The 15186-nt window shown below is 43.3% G+C and overlaps 1 protein-coding gene across 1 annotated transcript in view; it reads right to left on the reverse strand.

Annotated features, from left to right (window-relative positions):
* GLG1 (golgi glycoprotein 1) overlaps positions 1 to 15186 on the reverse strand; it is a 128129-nt gene that overhangs the window by 65393 nt on the left and 47550 nt on the right. Inside the window, exon 2 of the mRNA XM_002711721.6 lies at positions 4899 to 4931. Coding sequence (XP_002711767.3) covers positions 4899 to 4931 — 33 coding nt within the window. The remainder of the gene's footprint in view (positions 1 to 4898; positions 4932 to 15186) is intronic.

The raw sequence follows: 15186 nt of genomic DNA on the forward strand, positions 1-15186 counted from the left end.
GTTTCTTACTACTGCACCTGGGAGACAGTACATGATGGCTCAAGTACCTGAGTCCCTGCCACCTACGAGGGAGATCTGGATTGAGCTCCTGGCTCCTGGCTTCAGCCTAGCCCAGCTCTGGCTATTACAGGAATTTGGGGAGTAAATAGCAGATGGAAAAATCTTTTTCTGTTGCTCTGCCATTCAAATAAATAAAAATTAGTATCTAAGCACTAAAAAAAAACAAAACAAAACAAAACAACAAAAGACAAGACTATCAGGTCACTACGAAGTTCCTTTCTAAAGTCCTACATACTGGGCCAGCATTGTGGTGTAGCAGGTAAAGCCACCACTTGCAATGCTAGCATACCATACAGACACCAGTTCATGCCCTGGCTGCTCTACTTCTGATCCAGCTCCTTGCTAATGGCCTGGGGAAAACAGTGGAAAATGGTCCAAGTGATATTTTATTTAAAAAACTTAAATAATAAAGTCCTACATACTACCCAGAGGTAAACACTGTAAATTCCTATTTCTTATGGTAATTACCTCCATATTTTTTAAAAAATGATTTATTTGAAAGTGAGAGTTACAGAGAGAGAGGGAGAGACAGATCTTCTATCCATTGGTTCACTTCCCAGATGGCCACAGACCAAAGCCAGGAGCCAGGAGCTTCTTCAAGGTTCCTCACATGGGTGCAGGGGTCAAAGCACCTGGGCCATCTTCTGCTGCTTTTCCAGACCATCAGCAGAGAGCTGGATCAGAATTGGATCAGCCAAGACCTGAACAAGCTCCCATGTGGGATGCCAGCACTGCAAGTGGTGGCTTTACTCACTACACCACAACAACAGGCCCAACTCCACATTTTTAAGTAATATGCTTAAACTATTATTTCTTGACTTGTCAGTTTTAGATATTACCTTACCTTAGATACTACCTTACAATGTAGAAGATGAGCAACGAAGCCTTATACCCTTCCTACTGATCTATGTCCTTCCAAAATAGTAAAATCATGATAGATCTTCAGTGTTTACGCTATTGATTCTATTTTAAAAATGGCATATTCTGCCAAAATACCTTCATTATACAAGGGTACTTCAACAAGTTTATGAAAGATGAAATTAGAAGGTAAGTTTTATTTGGTGCAAAACAACTTTGAAATCCACAGATAGTTTTTTCATAACACCATTGTCTACTAACTCTTTTAAAGACTTGTCTGTGCATGGATTTCAAAAATCGTTTTGTACCAAAATAATATTTATCTTTTTAAAATTTTTAAGATTTTATTTATTGGAAGGGCAGAGTGAGATAGGGAGAGAAAGAAATAGAGATCTTCTAACTGCTGGTTCACTTCCCCAAATGACCACAACAGCCAGGGAGGGGTCAGGCTTAAGCCAGGAGCCATCTGGGTCTCTCACATGGGTGGCAGGGGCCCAGGCACTTGGACCATCCTCAGCTGCTTTCCCAGGTGCATTAGCAGGGAACTGGATCAGAAGTGGAGTAGCCTGGACGTAAACTGCCCCTCACAGGATGCAGGTGTCACAGGTAGCCTCAACCTATTGTGCCACAATGCTGGCCCAAGGGCTAAATTCTTGCACTCAAGGAGCTAGAGTTTACATTCTTTGACAGGGAAAAAGATAATACACAAACACTTAGATGATAAAGTCTCAGAGTAGGGGCTGGGGGTGTTACTTTCCATAAGGGAAGGGGGACCCAGTAAATGAGTATTCACACAAGGTGAATGTTCCAGGCAGAAAGAACAGTGCATGCAAAAGCGTCAGGCACTCTCATTCACTACTTGCGGATCAGCTGGGGGCTACTGTGGCTTCAGTGCATTTTACATGGACAGCAGATAGCATCAGATAGCAGATGTTCATGCTTCTGCCTCAAGAAAGAATTCAGGATTAGAAGATAGTGAATGGCGAGCAGCAAGTGTTTTCTTGAGAAAGCGAAATTACATACTCCACAGAGTGTAGGCTCCCTGGGAGGGGAGTGGCCCAGCCTCTGAACTGTGTTTAACTTTATATGGGTCATTTAATGAAAGAGGAGGTACATTCCAACAAAGGAGAGGAATATTCCTGGCTTTCTTGGAAGTAAGTGGAGACTTCCCAGAACCTAGTTGCTGCCTTGGATGCTGGTAGGTACGTCATTTAGCATGCTAATACATTACAAGGAGCATATAATGAGCCATCAATCTAGACTAGCTTTGGCCCCCTAAACTAGTATGAGCCTGGTCCAGTTAGAGGGTTTGTTAATCCTCAGAGAGGAAACCATACCCTGTAGGCTTTGAAATAAAAGGAACTAACAGAAGAGGTCAGAACACAGAGAGAGAGAGAGGAGGGAGGGAGGGAGAGAATATCTTCCACCCATTCCCCAAACTGCTGCAACAGACAGGGCTGGGTCAGCCTGAAACCAGGAAGCAGGACCTCTATGCCCATCTCCCACATGGTGGCAGGGGCCCAATGACCTGAGCCATCTTCTGCAGCCCTCCTAGGCACATCAGCAGGAAGCTGGATCAGAAGCAGAGTAGCCAAGACTTGAACTGGTGCTCTGATACCAGATGCTAGTGTTACAAACAGTGGCTTAACTCACTGTGCCACAAAACTGCTCCCAATTACTTCCTACAGATTTTATATCAACTCTCTCTACTGCTGTGCACTATTTGTTCCCAATTTTTCAACATCATGTCCTTCCCACTTTCCAGATTTTGAGGCACACATACGTGGGTTTCTCCTCAGTTTCCATCTACTGATGGACTTGGGAGGTTCCCCCAAATCTTCTGCCTTAATAATAAAGCCACAACAAATGTCATTTAGTAAACACAACACTATCCACTCTCTTAACTATACACAAATTTCTAGAAATAAAAGTTAGACAAAATCATATATATGCTGGACCAAAGCATTTTAAGTTGACTACTTTAGAAAGAAATTTTTCTTATTTATATTCCCCCAATCACAGGCTTCAACAGCGTTTAGCAAACTTCTTCTAAAGAACCGGAAAGGATTAGAAACATTTTAAGTTTTGAGGAAATCCACAGTCACTGTTCCAAAGACTCAACTTTGCTATCTTGGCATGGCAAGCAACCATAGAAAATATAGAAATTCATGTGGCTATTCCAAGAAGACATTATACATAAAAACAGATAGTAGACAGGATTTGGCCCATGGTTGTAGTTTTTTAATCTGAGAGCTACAGAATGTTTAAATTATCAATACTGTACACTTACCAAACTTTTTTTATTTGCTAACCAAGTAGACAAAATAGAATACCCATTTTTCTTTTAATTTTCATGTTTCTTATTATAAGGGAGGATCAACTGTTTTGCTGTTTACTAGATATTTTTTTCTTCTCCTGTGAATAGTCTAATATTCATGTCCATCATCTATGTTTATTAACAGTACTTCCCATCAAAGAATATAGTCCTTTGAATCCATACAGCAAATAATTTTAAATAAGGCTGATTATGTTTAGTGCAATCAAATTTTATATATATGTAATATATATAACAGATATGTAAAATATCTCTTGAGGTCATGTGATGTTTGTAAAAGTCTTCTCTCTCTTCATGTTTTCTTCTAGGATTCTGGGGATCTTATTTTATACTTTAAATCTCTAACCTATCTAGATTTTCTGTAGAATGAATAGTTAGCCGAAACAGCCAAACTGCCTCTGTGTTTTGGCGGTCCCCTGTCTAATCCACCTACTACACTGTGACAGAGTGGTTCATATGCCTCTTTTAGTTGAAGCACAAACTCTCTATTATTAAGCCTTTCCTGACATCAACCTACCCTGACACAAGTCACTTTTTTGTCTTCACTGCAAAGCACAGATTTTCCCCAAAATATACAACACTTTTTGCATAGACATGATTTCATCATGGTCTCCTTTTGATGTGTTATCATGGTATCTGGATCACAGTTGACTGTATGATGACCACGAAAGAAGCCTAAAATGTGCAATTCTAGGGGCCGGCACTATTGCATAACGAATAAAGCTGCCGCCTGCAACACTGGCATCCCATGTGGTGTTTTGTTTGTTTGTTTTTACAGGCAGAGTAGACAGTGAGAGAGAGAGAGAGGTCTTCTTTTGCCGTTGGTTCACCCTCCAATGGCCGCCGCGCTGCAGCCGGCACACCGCGCTGATCCGAAGACAGGAGCCAGGTGCTTCTCCTGGTCTCCCATGGGGTGCAGGGCCCAAGCACTTGGGCCATCCTAGACTGCACTCCCGGGCCACAGCAGAGAGCTGGCCTGGAAGAGGAGCAACCAGGACAGAATCTGGCGCCCCGACCGGGACTAGAACCCGGTATGCCAGCGCCACTAGGTGGAGGATTAGCCTGGTGAGCCGCGGTGCCGGCCCCCCATGTGGTGCTAAAGTGAGTACCAGCTGCTCCACTTCAGATCCTGTTCCTGCTAATGAGCCTGGGGAAGCAGTGGAAAACAGCCCAAGTGCTTGGGCCCCTGCACTAATGTCGGAGACCAGGAAAAGATACTGGCTCCTAGCTTCGGCTTGGGCTAGCCTTGGTTGTTGCGGCCATTTGGGGAGCGAACCAGTAAATGGAAGATTTTTCTCTCTCTCTCTCTCCTTCCCTCCCTCTACCTTTCAAATAAATAAATAAATCTTAAAAATAAAAAAAGGAATTCTGTAGCTCTAACTTGATCAGCAGAGAATACTTTTACTTAGTAGCTGTAACAGATGAAAACATTAAGCTTAAGTACATAAATATTATTTGGCAGACTTTGGTTTCTTCAACAAAGGGGTATTCGCCGAGTGTACCATGGTCCTTAAACAAAATGGATCATGCTTTTAAGGTTAAGAGAAGCAAAGAAAGTATGTTTCCCAGAACAACAGGAAAAGCATCCCCAAATCTATCAACTTTTATATAAAGCACATATGAAATACAGAAACCCCATACTTACATGATTACAGTCTGAAGAAATTTCATTTTCAGGCTAGAAGGAAAAAAAAAGAGATGATGTTAAAAAACAAGAACCTCAAGTTTTCAAACACCCTGAAATAAGCTCAAAACAAGAAATCTGAATATTCAGTATTTCTTCAACATAATGAGGAAAATGGAGTCTATCTTTTAGACTGCTGGTGAGAGCTACACCAGAAAGGTACCTAAGAGACATAAACCCTTTCCTTCAATAACACATGGTAGAAAGGGGGAGACGGAAAAAAAATGCACTAAATCAATAAAAAATGGTGACTTAGGGTCATTACGTGAGACTTCATAATGCTGTAAGCTAAAAAGGATCAGGTGCAATATAGGTGTCCTTTCTTTAAAGTGAGTTAAGAGATCTTTTAAAAAAAATATTTAAATCATAGGCTTATTAAAGAGTGCAGATAAGGTCTGTCAGTGATTTGAAAATCAGTCTAATGTCACCCCTGGGGGAAGCTAGGTGACCGACACAAAAAATCTCTATGTACTACTTCAGAATTTCTTGTAAGTTTATACTTAAAACTAGAAAGTTGTCTTTTAAAGTTGGGATCTATACATATTCACATGAGTTCACTTTCTTCATAAGGGCAGATACATAAAGAGAAGATGAACGTTCAATTCTATGATGAATGAAAACAAAACACCTACTAGGTTTTACCTAATATTGCACTTTGCACTGCATATCTCCTTTAGTTTCCTCATTCACACCCTTAAAGGAGATACAGCTATAGTAATACGCACCACAATAAAGCACTGCTTCTTTTGAATTGCTAAAGTATCCAACTATTAAAATGAATTAACTGAAAAAAAAATTTTTTTTTCACAGGCAGAGTGGACAGTGAGAGAGAGAGAGACAGAGAGAAAGGTCTTCCTTTGCCGTTGGTTCACCCTCCAATGGCCGCCGCGGCCGGCGCGCTGCGGCCGGTGCACCGCGCTGATCCGATGGCAGGAGCCAGGAGCCAGGTGCTTCTCCTGGTCTCCCATGGGGTGCAGGGCCCAAGCACCTGGGCCATCCTCCACTGCACTCCCGGGCCACAGCAGAGAGCTGGCCTGGAAGAGGGGCAACCGGGACAGAATCCGGCGCCCCAACCGGGACTAGAACCCGGTGTGCCGGCGCCGCTAGGCGGAGGATTAGCCTAGTGAGCCGCAGCGCCGGCGAATTAACTGAAATTTTACCAATTTAGGTTGTAAAAGGTGCCACCCACATGGGAGATCTGGCGAGAATTCCAGGCTCCTGCTTCGGCTTGGCCTAGCCCGTGGCTGTCGTGGCCATTTAGGGAGTGAACCAGCAGGTGGAAGATCTCTCTCTGTGTCTCTCCCTCTCTAACTCTGCCTTTCAAAGGCAGAGTGATGAGAGAAACAGGAAGAAAGGAAAAGAGACAGAGAGACAGAGAGAGAGACCTTCTATTTGTTGGTTTACCACACAAATGCCCACAATGGCCAGAGCTGGGCCAGGCCTGAATTCCATCTGGTTTCCCACACGGGTCATCACCTGCAGCCTCCCAGGATGCCCAGCATCAGGAAGCCCAGGAGAGCCTCAAACCCAAGCACTCTAATACAGGATGCAGGCGTCCCAAGCAGCTTCTTACCACTATGCCAAAACTTTTAAATTTTCTTCCTATTTAAGTCACAACAGATACTTTAATGCCTTTCCGAGTCTCAAGATTCAGCCTCCACGCAAAGTTAATCTAATCTCTCTACCCTTCCACTTTGAAGTGCTTAACTTAAATCTCTGAACAATTTTTAAACGAGAAAGCTTCTAATTTACTTTGGTGGTTTTCTATCCCATCCCAATTTAAATTATCCCTTAAAATTTTCCAATTAATAAGTTTGCTAAGTCGTTCTCAAACAAGGCATGAAAGGCAATTAAAATCACAATCTACGGGGCTGGCGCTGTGGCGTAGCGGGTAAAGCTGCTGCCTGCAGTGCTGGCATCCCATATGGGCGCTGGTTCGGGTCTCGGCTGCTTCACTTTTGATCCAGCTCTCTGCTATGGCCTGGGAAAGCAGTAGAAGATGGCCCTAGTTCTTGGGCCCCTGCACCCATGTTGGGAAGCCCAGAGGAAGCTCCTGGCTCTAGATCAGCGGAGCTCCTGCTGTTGGGGCCAATTAGGGATGGAAGACCTCTCTCTCTCTCTACCTCTCCTACTCTCTCTGTGTAACTCTTTCAAATAAATAAATAAATCTTTAAAAAAAATCACAATCTACTTTACATGTATTCGTTTCTATTAAACAACTTCTCTAAAGAGACATTCTTTGCTCTTTTTTTTTTTTTTTTTAAACAGGCAGAGTGGACAGTGAGAGAGAGAGAGAGAGAGAAAGGTCTTCCTTTTGCCGTTGGTTCACCCTCCAATGGCCGCCGCGGCCGGCACGCTGCGGCCGGCGCACCGCGCTGATCCGATGGCAGGAGCCAGGAGCCAGGTACTTCTCCTGGTCTCCCATGGGGTGCAGGGCCCAAGCACCTGGGCCATCCTCCACTGCACTCCCGGGCCACAGCAGAGAGCTGGCCTGGAAGAGGGGCAACCAGGACAGAATCCAGTGCCCCAACCGGGACTAGAACCCGGTGTGCCGGCGCCGCTAGGCGGAGGATTAGCCTAGTGAGCCGCGGCGCCGGCCCTATAGAGACATTCTTGAAAGAAATTCAGAGCACTGGAGAACTTTCAAACTAATGTAGTCAAATAAGATGTAAGTTGCCCATAGAGAGAAAAAAAAATGTTGTCATAGTTATGGTCCACAGGACCTACATTAGCAAATTAATGATTGTTCTAATGCCTTGCTTTCCTACAATGGTCAACTGGATTTTTTCCCAAGTTATCACTCTCCTGTCATGGGACTTAAGTTAGATCCTATGTTTTCTACATTTGTATTTTGTCTAGCAGTGATCTAAATATACATACACCTTGCTCCCACTGATGCTGAGCTGGGCCACTGACTCGCTTTGACCAATGCAATTTTAGGAGACACAATTGTGGTTGGGTGGTTTGGCCTGTAACCCCTACACTTCCACCTCGCCCCATGAGAGAAACATGCCCAGGTGGTTGATAGTAGAAAAAAAAAGACAGATCTGAACTCAATTTGCATTCTGGAACAAAGCCATCCCAAAGGCACAACCATGGGTGAACAAACTGAGTGCTTGTCATTATAAACCCATAGAATTTTAAGAGTGTTTTTTATGAAGAAAAAAATGGCTATTATACTTACTATACACTTATTACACTTTCAAGCTAATAAAATAGTAAAAATCCCCCAAACTTTTAAGTTGTAACTGGTAAAAACTATGCCCTAAAATCAGTGAAGGAGGGTTGGCATAGTGGTCGAGCAGGTTGAACCACCACTTACTGAGATGCCTGGCTGGGGTCCCAGCTCCTTGCTTAGCATCTAGCTTCCTGCTAATGCACATGGGAAGAAAACAGGTCATGGCCCAAGTACCTGAGTTTCTGCCACCCATGTGGGAGACCCAGATGTACTCTGTGGCTCCTGGCTTTAGATTAGCCCAGCCTGAGATACTATGGGCATTTGGAGAGTGAACCAGGAGATGGAAACTCGATCTTTCTGTTGCTCTGCCTTTCAATTTTTTTTATTATTCTGTTTATTTTTTGAAGATTTATTTATTTATTTAAAAGGCAGAGTTAAGAGAAAAGAAGAGACAGAGAAATCTTTCATCGCTAGTTTGCTCTCCAAAGGACTGCAATGGAAAGAACTGGGCCAAAGCCAGGAGCTTCTTCAATATCTCCCATGCGGGTGCAGAGGCCCAAGGATTTAGGCCATTTTCTGTTGCTTTCCCAGGCTATTAGCGGGAGCTGGATTGGAAGTGGAGGATCCAGGACACAAATCAGCTCCCATATGAGATGCTGGCATTGCAGGAGGCTGCTTAACCCACTATGCCACAATGCCAACCACTCAATATACTTCTCTCATCATATCAAACTCAAGCTGATTCATTTTGTAAAAGCAAATGTTTCTCATCACAAATTGGTCAACTTGAATAAGCAAGATGGATAACGCTGATCATTCAGTTTTAATGTTGGGGTAGAAGTTTGACACAGTGTGCGAGTAGCATCTTGGAAGGCCCAAATCCTGTTGAGTGTTTGGCTTATAGTCCCAGCTCCACTCTCCATTTCAGCTTCCCATTAATGCGCACCTTGTGAGGGAACAAGTAACTGCCCAAGTATTTGGGTCCCTGACACCTACACATGAGACCCAAATTGAATTCCTGGCTTCTGGCTTTGCTTTGGCCCATCTGTGGCTATTACAGGCAACTAGGGAGTGAACCAGTGGATGGGTGATCTTTTTCTATCTTGGTCTCTTTGCCTTTCACATACATAATTCTTTTAAATTTTAAAATGTTGGGGCTGGTACTGTGGTGTAGTAGGTTAAACCTCCGCATGCAGCACCGGCATCCCATATGGGTACCAGTCTGAGTTCCAGCTGCTCTACTTCCGATGTATCTCCCTGCTAATAGCCTGGGAAAGCAGTGGAAGATGACCCACATGCTTACACCCCAGTGCCCACGTGGGAGATCCAGAAGAAGCTCCTGCATCTTGGCTTCGGATGGGCCCAGCTGTGAGCCAGCAGCTGGAAGACCTCTCACTGTATCTTTCCCTCTCTATAACTCTGCCCATCAAATAAATAAATCTTTTGGGGAAAAAAAAGTCACACATTTGCTGTAACTTTCTATTACCAGTCACCTAAGAACAAGTTGTACAAAAGGAGATCCAGAGCCTGTGCTACTGAATTCTTTCAAATACTTCGAGCCCTCACAATAATATATTTAAAATTTTGATTGTCACAATTATTCTGCTTCAGAAAAGCACTGGGGAATCTAATACCTAAAAATACAAGAACAAAGCATTGATTTAAGGCCACTGAAACTTCGGTTTATGCCAGAAATGAAAAAAAAAAAAAAAAAGATAAGGATTCATGACTAGAGGTGGCTTTAACATGGGACAATTCTCACACAGCAGCAAATTAATGAGGTCTGAAAAGAAAGAAGTGAATTTACTAATTCTTCCTTCCCAAAAAAGTAAACACTGAACAAATGATCTCAATGCCCATGACTTACCAAAACAATGTGTTCAACTGGTTACTAACACTGTGCCTGCTGAGGCAAATTCCACAGTGGGTTAAGCTAGCCCTTGGGACACCTACATCCCATATCAGAGTGCTGGAACAAGTCCTGTCTATTCCATACTTCCAAACTAGCTTCCTGGGAGGCAGCAGATGATGGTTCAAATACACGGGTTCCAGCTACCCATGTGGGAAACCTTCTGCCTGATCCAGCTTTGGCTGTTGTGGGCATTTGGGGAATGAACAACCCATGGGAGATCTCTGTCCATTTTTCTCTCTCTTTCAAATAAATAAATAAATGCTTAAAAATAAAAAATAAAATTGTGCCTGTTTCCAGAACAAATAAACAATGCACTGGAATAGAGCTGGTTTATAACACTTTTTTTTTTTTAAAGATTTATTTATTTACTTGAAAGTTATACAAAGAGGAGAGGCAGAGCGAAAGAGAAGTCTTCCAACTGCTGGTTCACTCCCCAGTTGGCCGCAATGGCCAGAGCTGCACTGATCTGAAGCCAGGAGCCAGGAGCTTCTTCCGGGTCCTCCACAGGGGTGCAGGGGCCCAAGGACTTTGGCCATCTTCACTGCTTTCCCAGTCCATAGCAGAGAGCTGGATCGGAAGAAGAGCAACCAGGATTCGAATCGGTACCCAACATGGAATGCCGACACTGCACGTGGTGGCTTCACCCACTATGTCGGCCCTCTATAACAGCCTTTTATTAGTTTATTTTGGAGCTGCTAAAAATTCCTAAATGTTTCTGATTTTGTTTTTGATCTCTAAGTGGGATGCAGTAGTATCTCAACCAAAATCAAAAACAATTCTTATAAATGTTAAGTTACCTCCTGAATATTTTCCTTGCTTCACCAACAGCTTATTTAATAGATTATATTCTCTCTTAAAAATTCAGAAAATAAAAAGGGAAAAAATGAAGAGCAGATCCTTTTCCCAAAGATGACTAACTCATTTGCTTTAGGATTTAAGATTAAGCAGATCTAGTTTACATAAGTAATTGCCACAAAAATGGATAGATCAGACACAACAAAATTGTCTTGCATCTGTGTATTGGCTTAAGGCTACAGTTTCCATTTATGATAAAATTCAAACATGTTTTCCCTATTTCAATAGCTTTCTTTATGGATAGTGAGGATAGCAACCTGCTCACTGAGCAAGACTATGAAATTGTTAACTGCTGTTCTCCTGGTTAACTTGTGCTGGGATTTGAGAGAAGTCATTAACCTCATTCTCTATCATGAGAATGCTCTGGATTTGAGCTATGGTGAAAAGAGAAAAAAACATCTTTCACACTCTTCTCCCATAAAAATTAGAGACTTATCTTTCTAAAACTCTCTGGTAACTTCAATAGTATAATTACCAATTCAAAATAGTTTAAAACTATGAGAAATGTCTATTTCAAATACAAGAAACTTCTAAAAAAATTGTTCTTTATTTATTTGGAAGGCAGAGTTACACAGAGAGAGAAGAGACAGAGAGCTAGAGAGAGATCTTCCACCGCTGGTTCACTCCTCAAAATGGCCCAACAGCCAGGGCTAGGCCAGGCCAAAGCCAGGAGCCTGGAGCTTCTTCCAGGTCTCTCATGTGAGTGCAGAGGCCCAAGTATTTGGGCCATCTTCTACTGCTTTCCCAGGTGCACTAGCAGGGAGATGCATAGGAAGTGGAGCAGTTGAGTATCGAACTGGTGTTGAAAGGGGATGCTGGCATTGCAGGCAGTGGTTTAACCCATAACGCCACAATGTTAGCCCATATAGGGATCATTTCAATGTCTGACAAGAAAATCTATCTTGTGATAGCAAGTGTTCATTTAGTTCACTGATGAGAGCTTAAACTTACATTGCCAGAACAGAAGAATAATTAATTCAGAAGGAAAATCCAAATCAATACCTGTTTCTGAATGGACTCAACAGTAAGCCATTTAGCTGTTTCCTGTTCTAAAAACGCCTGCCACAGAACACCAAAACAGTAAAAATTTCCATCCTGTATTCCAGGTCCTACTGGGTGCAACCATGTCACACAGCAGGCAAGGCACACATATTTGGTATAAATTTCACTCAAAGTTATACTGATTTTGAAGTTCTTCCTGAAAATGCTAGAATTCTAATGAATTCTTAGTTGATGACTCCTCTTACTCCAGTATCCGGCAGAATTTTTCATCTTAAGAAAAACTCTTCTGTAGCAGCACAGATACTTAAATTTAAGAAAGTTCCTTAAAGGCATGAAGCATACCTTGCAGACTGCAATAGTAAGCACACACTGGGTACTCCACATAGTGTTCTTATTTGGCTGACACTGCCTCCCAGGACGCACATTAGCAGGAAGCTGGAATCAGGAGCAGAGCCCAGACTCAAACCTTTATACTCTGACACGGCCCCTGGGCATGCCAACTGGAATAAATGCCCACTTCTACTGATATGAATTCTAACTTCTGGGTTTCCAAAAGCAAGCTGTCAGTTAATTGGGGGCAAACTGACAAACAGCTTCTTAAAAATGTCTTTCTGGCCCACTTTCCAGGTTTTGTTTTTTTTTTTTTTTTTTTTTAACTGCAATTCTCTAACAAAGCTCCAAATCAAAGATCAAAGCTACGAGATGAATTAAAGCTGGACTTAACCCGCTGAAGCACAATGCCAACCCCATCTTCTAATTTTTAAAGTAAAATTTGTGGGGTCAGCGCTGTGGTGCAGGGGGTTAAGCTGTAGCTTGTGATGCCAGCATCTCACATTTGAGTGCTAGTTTGAGACCCAGCTAGTCTATTTCTGATTCAGTTCCCTGCTAATGTGCCAGGTAAGGCAGATGAAGGTGGCAAACCACATGAAAGACCAGGATGGAGTTCCTGGTTCCACGATTCAGCCTGGCCCAGCCCTACTTGTTGCAGCCATTCGGGGAGCTAGCCAGTAGTTAGAAGATCTCAGTATGCCTCTCTCTGCCTCTCTGTGTCTGTCTGATGCTCTCCCTTTCAAACAAATAAATAAAGCTTTTATTTAAGCAAAAGTAAATTCAGTTCTCAAGGAGCAGGTCTTTGACTTAGCAGTTAAGATGCAAGTATCCCACATTAGAGTACTTGGACTCAATTCACAGCAGGGAAAAAAAGGTATTTATGTAGAGAGAACAAAGTCCAACAGTAGGTGGCCAATCCCAAGCAGATTCACTTGGAAATGTGAAAGGACTTCTGTTGTTGTTGTTGTTAAAGATTTATTTATTTGAGGCCCGCACACCGGGTTCTAGTCCTGGTTCTGTCCTGGTTGCCCCTCTTCCAGGCCAGCTCTCTGCTGTGGCCTGGGAGTGCAGTGGAGGATGGCCCAAGTGCTTGGGCCCTGCACCCCATGGAAGACCAGGAGAAGCACCTGGCTCCTGGCTTCAGATCAGCGTGGTATGCCAGCCACAGTGCACGGACAGCAGCGGCCATTGGGAGTGAACCAACGGAAAAGGAAGACCTTTCTCTCTGTCTCTCTCTCTCTCTCACTGTCCACTCTGCCTGTCAAAAAAAAAAAAAAAGATTTATTCATTTGAAAGGCAGAGTCACAGAGAAAGAGGGAGGGAAGGAGGAAGAGGGGAGGGGGGGAGGAGGAGGAGGAGGAGGAGGAGGAAGAGGAGGAGGAGGGGAGGGAGGGAGGGAGGGAGGGAGAGAGAGACCGAGCTTCACTCGCTGGTTCACTCCCCAAATGACCGCAACAACTATGGCTGGGCCAGGCCAGAGCCAGGAGCCAGGGACTTCCTCCAGGTTTCCCGTGTGGGTGGTAGGGACCCATGCATTTGTGCTATCCTCCGCTGCCTTCCCAGGCACAGCAGCAGCGTGCTGGATGGGAATTAGAATGGGTGCCCGTATGGGATCCCAGCTTCACAAGAGGGAGCTTAGGCCGGCTCCGCGGCTCACTAGGCTAATCCTCTGCCTTGCAGCGCCAGCACACCAGGTTCTAGTCCCGGTCAGGGCGCCGGATTCTGTCCCAGTTGCCCCTCTTCCAGGCCAGCTCTCTGTTGTGGCCCGGGAAGGCAGTGGAGGATGGCCCAAGTCCTTGGGCCCTGCACCCGCATGGGAGACCAGGAGAAGCACCTGGCTCCTGGCTTTGGATCAGCACGATGCGCCAGCCGTAGCGCGCCAGCCGCGGCGGCCACTGGAGGGTGAACCAACGGCAAAAAGGAAGACCTTTCTGTCTCTCTCTCTCACTGTCCACTCTGCCTGTCCAAAAGGGGAAAAAAAAAAAAAAAAAAAAAAAGAGCTTAACCTGCTACACCACAACGCTGGCCCCCCGTCAAGGGACATTTATAATCACATTGACCTGAGGAACAAAATTGATATTTATAGGCCAATGTCTGAACTACAATTTAGGAATATATACCATGAGTATTTAATAAAACCTGTCAAACAACTGTAAGCAGGTATACAAATGTTTTAAATGAATTTAAAAAACATAAAAATGGACTGAGTGTACCAACTGTCCTTTGTTGCACAGGACAGCACTGCACGGTGAGGAAGCAGCCCTCCATGACAAAGCATGCCAAGAAGCACTGATTTAAATTACACTTTCCTGTTAGCACCCCAAATGGCAACATACAGTCACCCACAGATATTCGTTCTAGTCTACTGCCACTTCACCCTGAACGCGCTTGATCTCGTCTGATCTCGGAAGCTAAGCAGGGAAAGGCCTGTACTTGGGAAGGTTAGTACTTGGAGGGGAGATTTATATTCTAAAATATAAATATTTTAAGGCATCTATATTAAAAATAAAGATGACTTTTTTAAAATATAAAATACCATATTCAAATAAAAATAATTTACCAAAACTTTAACTTTAAAAAGTTATACATAACTATTAGGTGTATAAATTTCAGAAATAATACCAAATATTTATACCTAATTTCTTAGTTATTTATCAATTAGCTTGAACTAACTTTTTAAATTTCCCTCTGAGATATAAGCCATGGACTGAGCACTAACACAGGCAGTTCACAAGCAAAATCTTAATATTTTCCTTTGGGTCATTGGAAAGTTTAATTTTTTAAATTTTAATAATTTTAAATATTTATTTTATAAATAAAAGCAGAGTTACAGAAAGAGAGAGAGAGGCAGAGACAAAGAGTGAGATCTTCCATCTGCTGGTTCACTCCCCAAATGGCCACAACAGCTGGAGCTGGGCCAATCTGAAGCCAGGATCCAGGAGATTCTTCTGGGTCTCCCATGTGGGTGCAGG

This window comes from Oryctolagus cuniculus, chromosome 18 (genome assembly GCF_051225735.1).
Source record: "Oryctolagus cuniculus isolate XC-2025 breed Fujian yellow rabbit chromosome 18, ASM5122573v1, whole genome shotgun sequence".
Taxonomy (NCBI): domain Eukaryota; kingdom Metazoa; phylum Chordata; class Mammalia; order Lagomorpha; family Leporidae; genus Oryctolagus; species Oryctolagus cuniculus.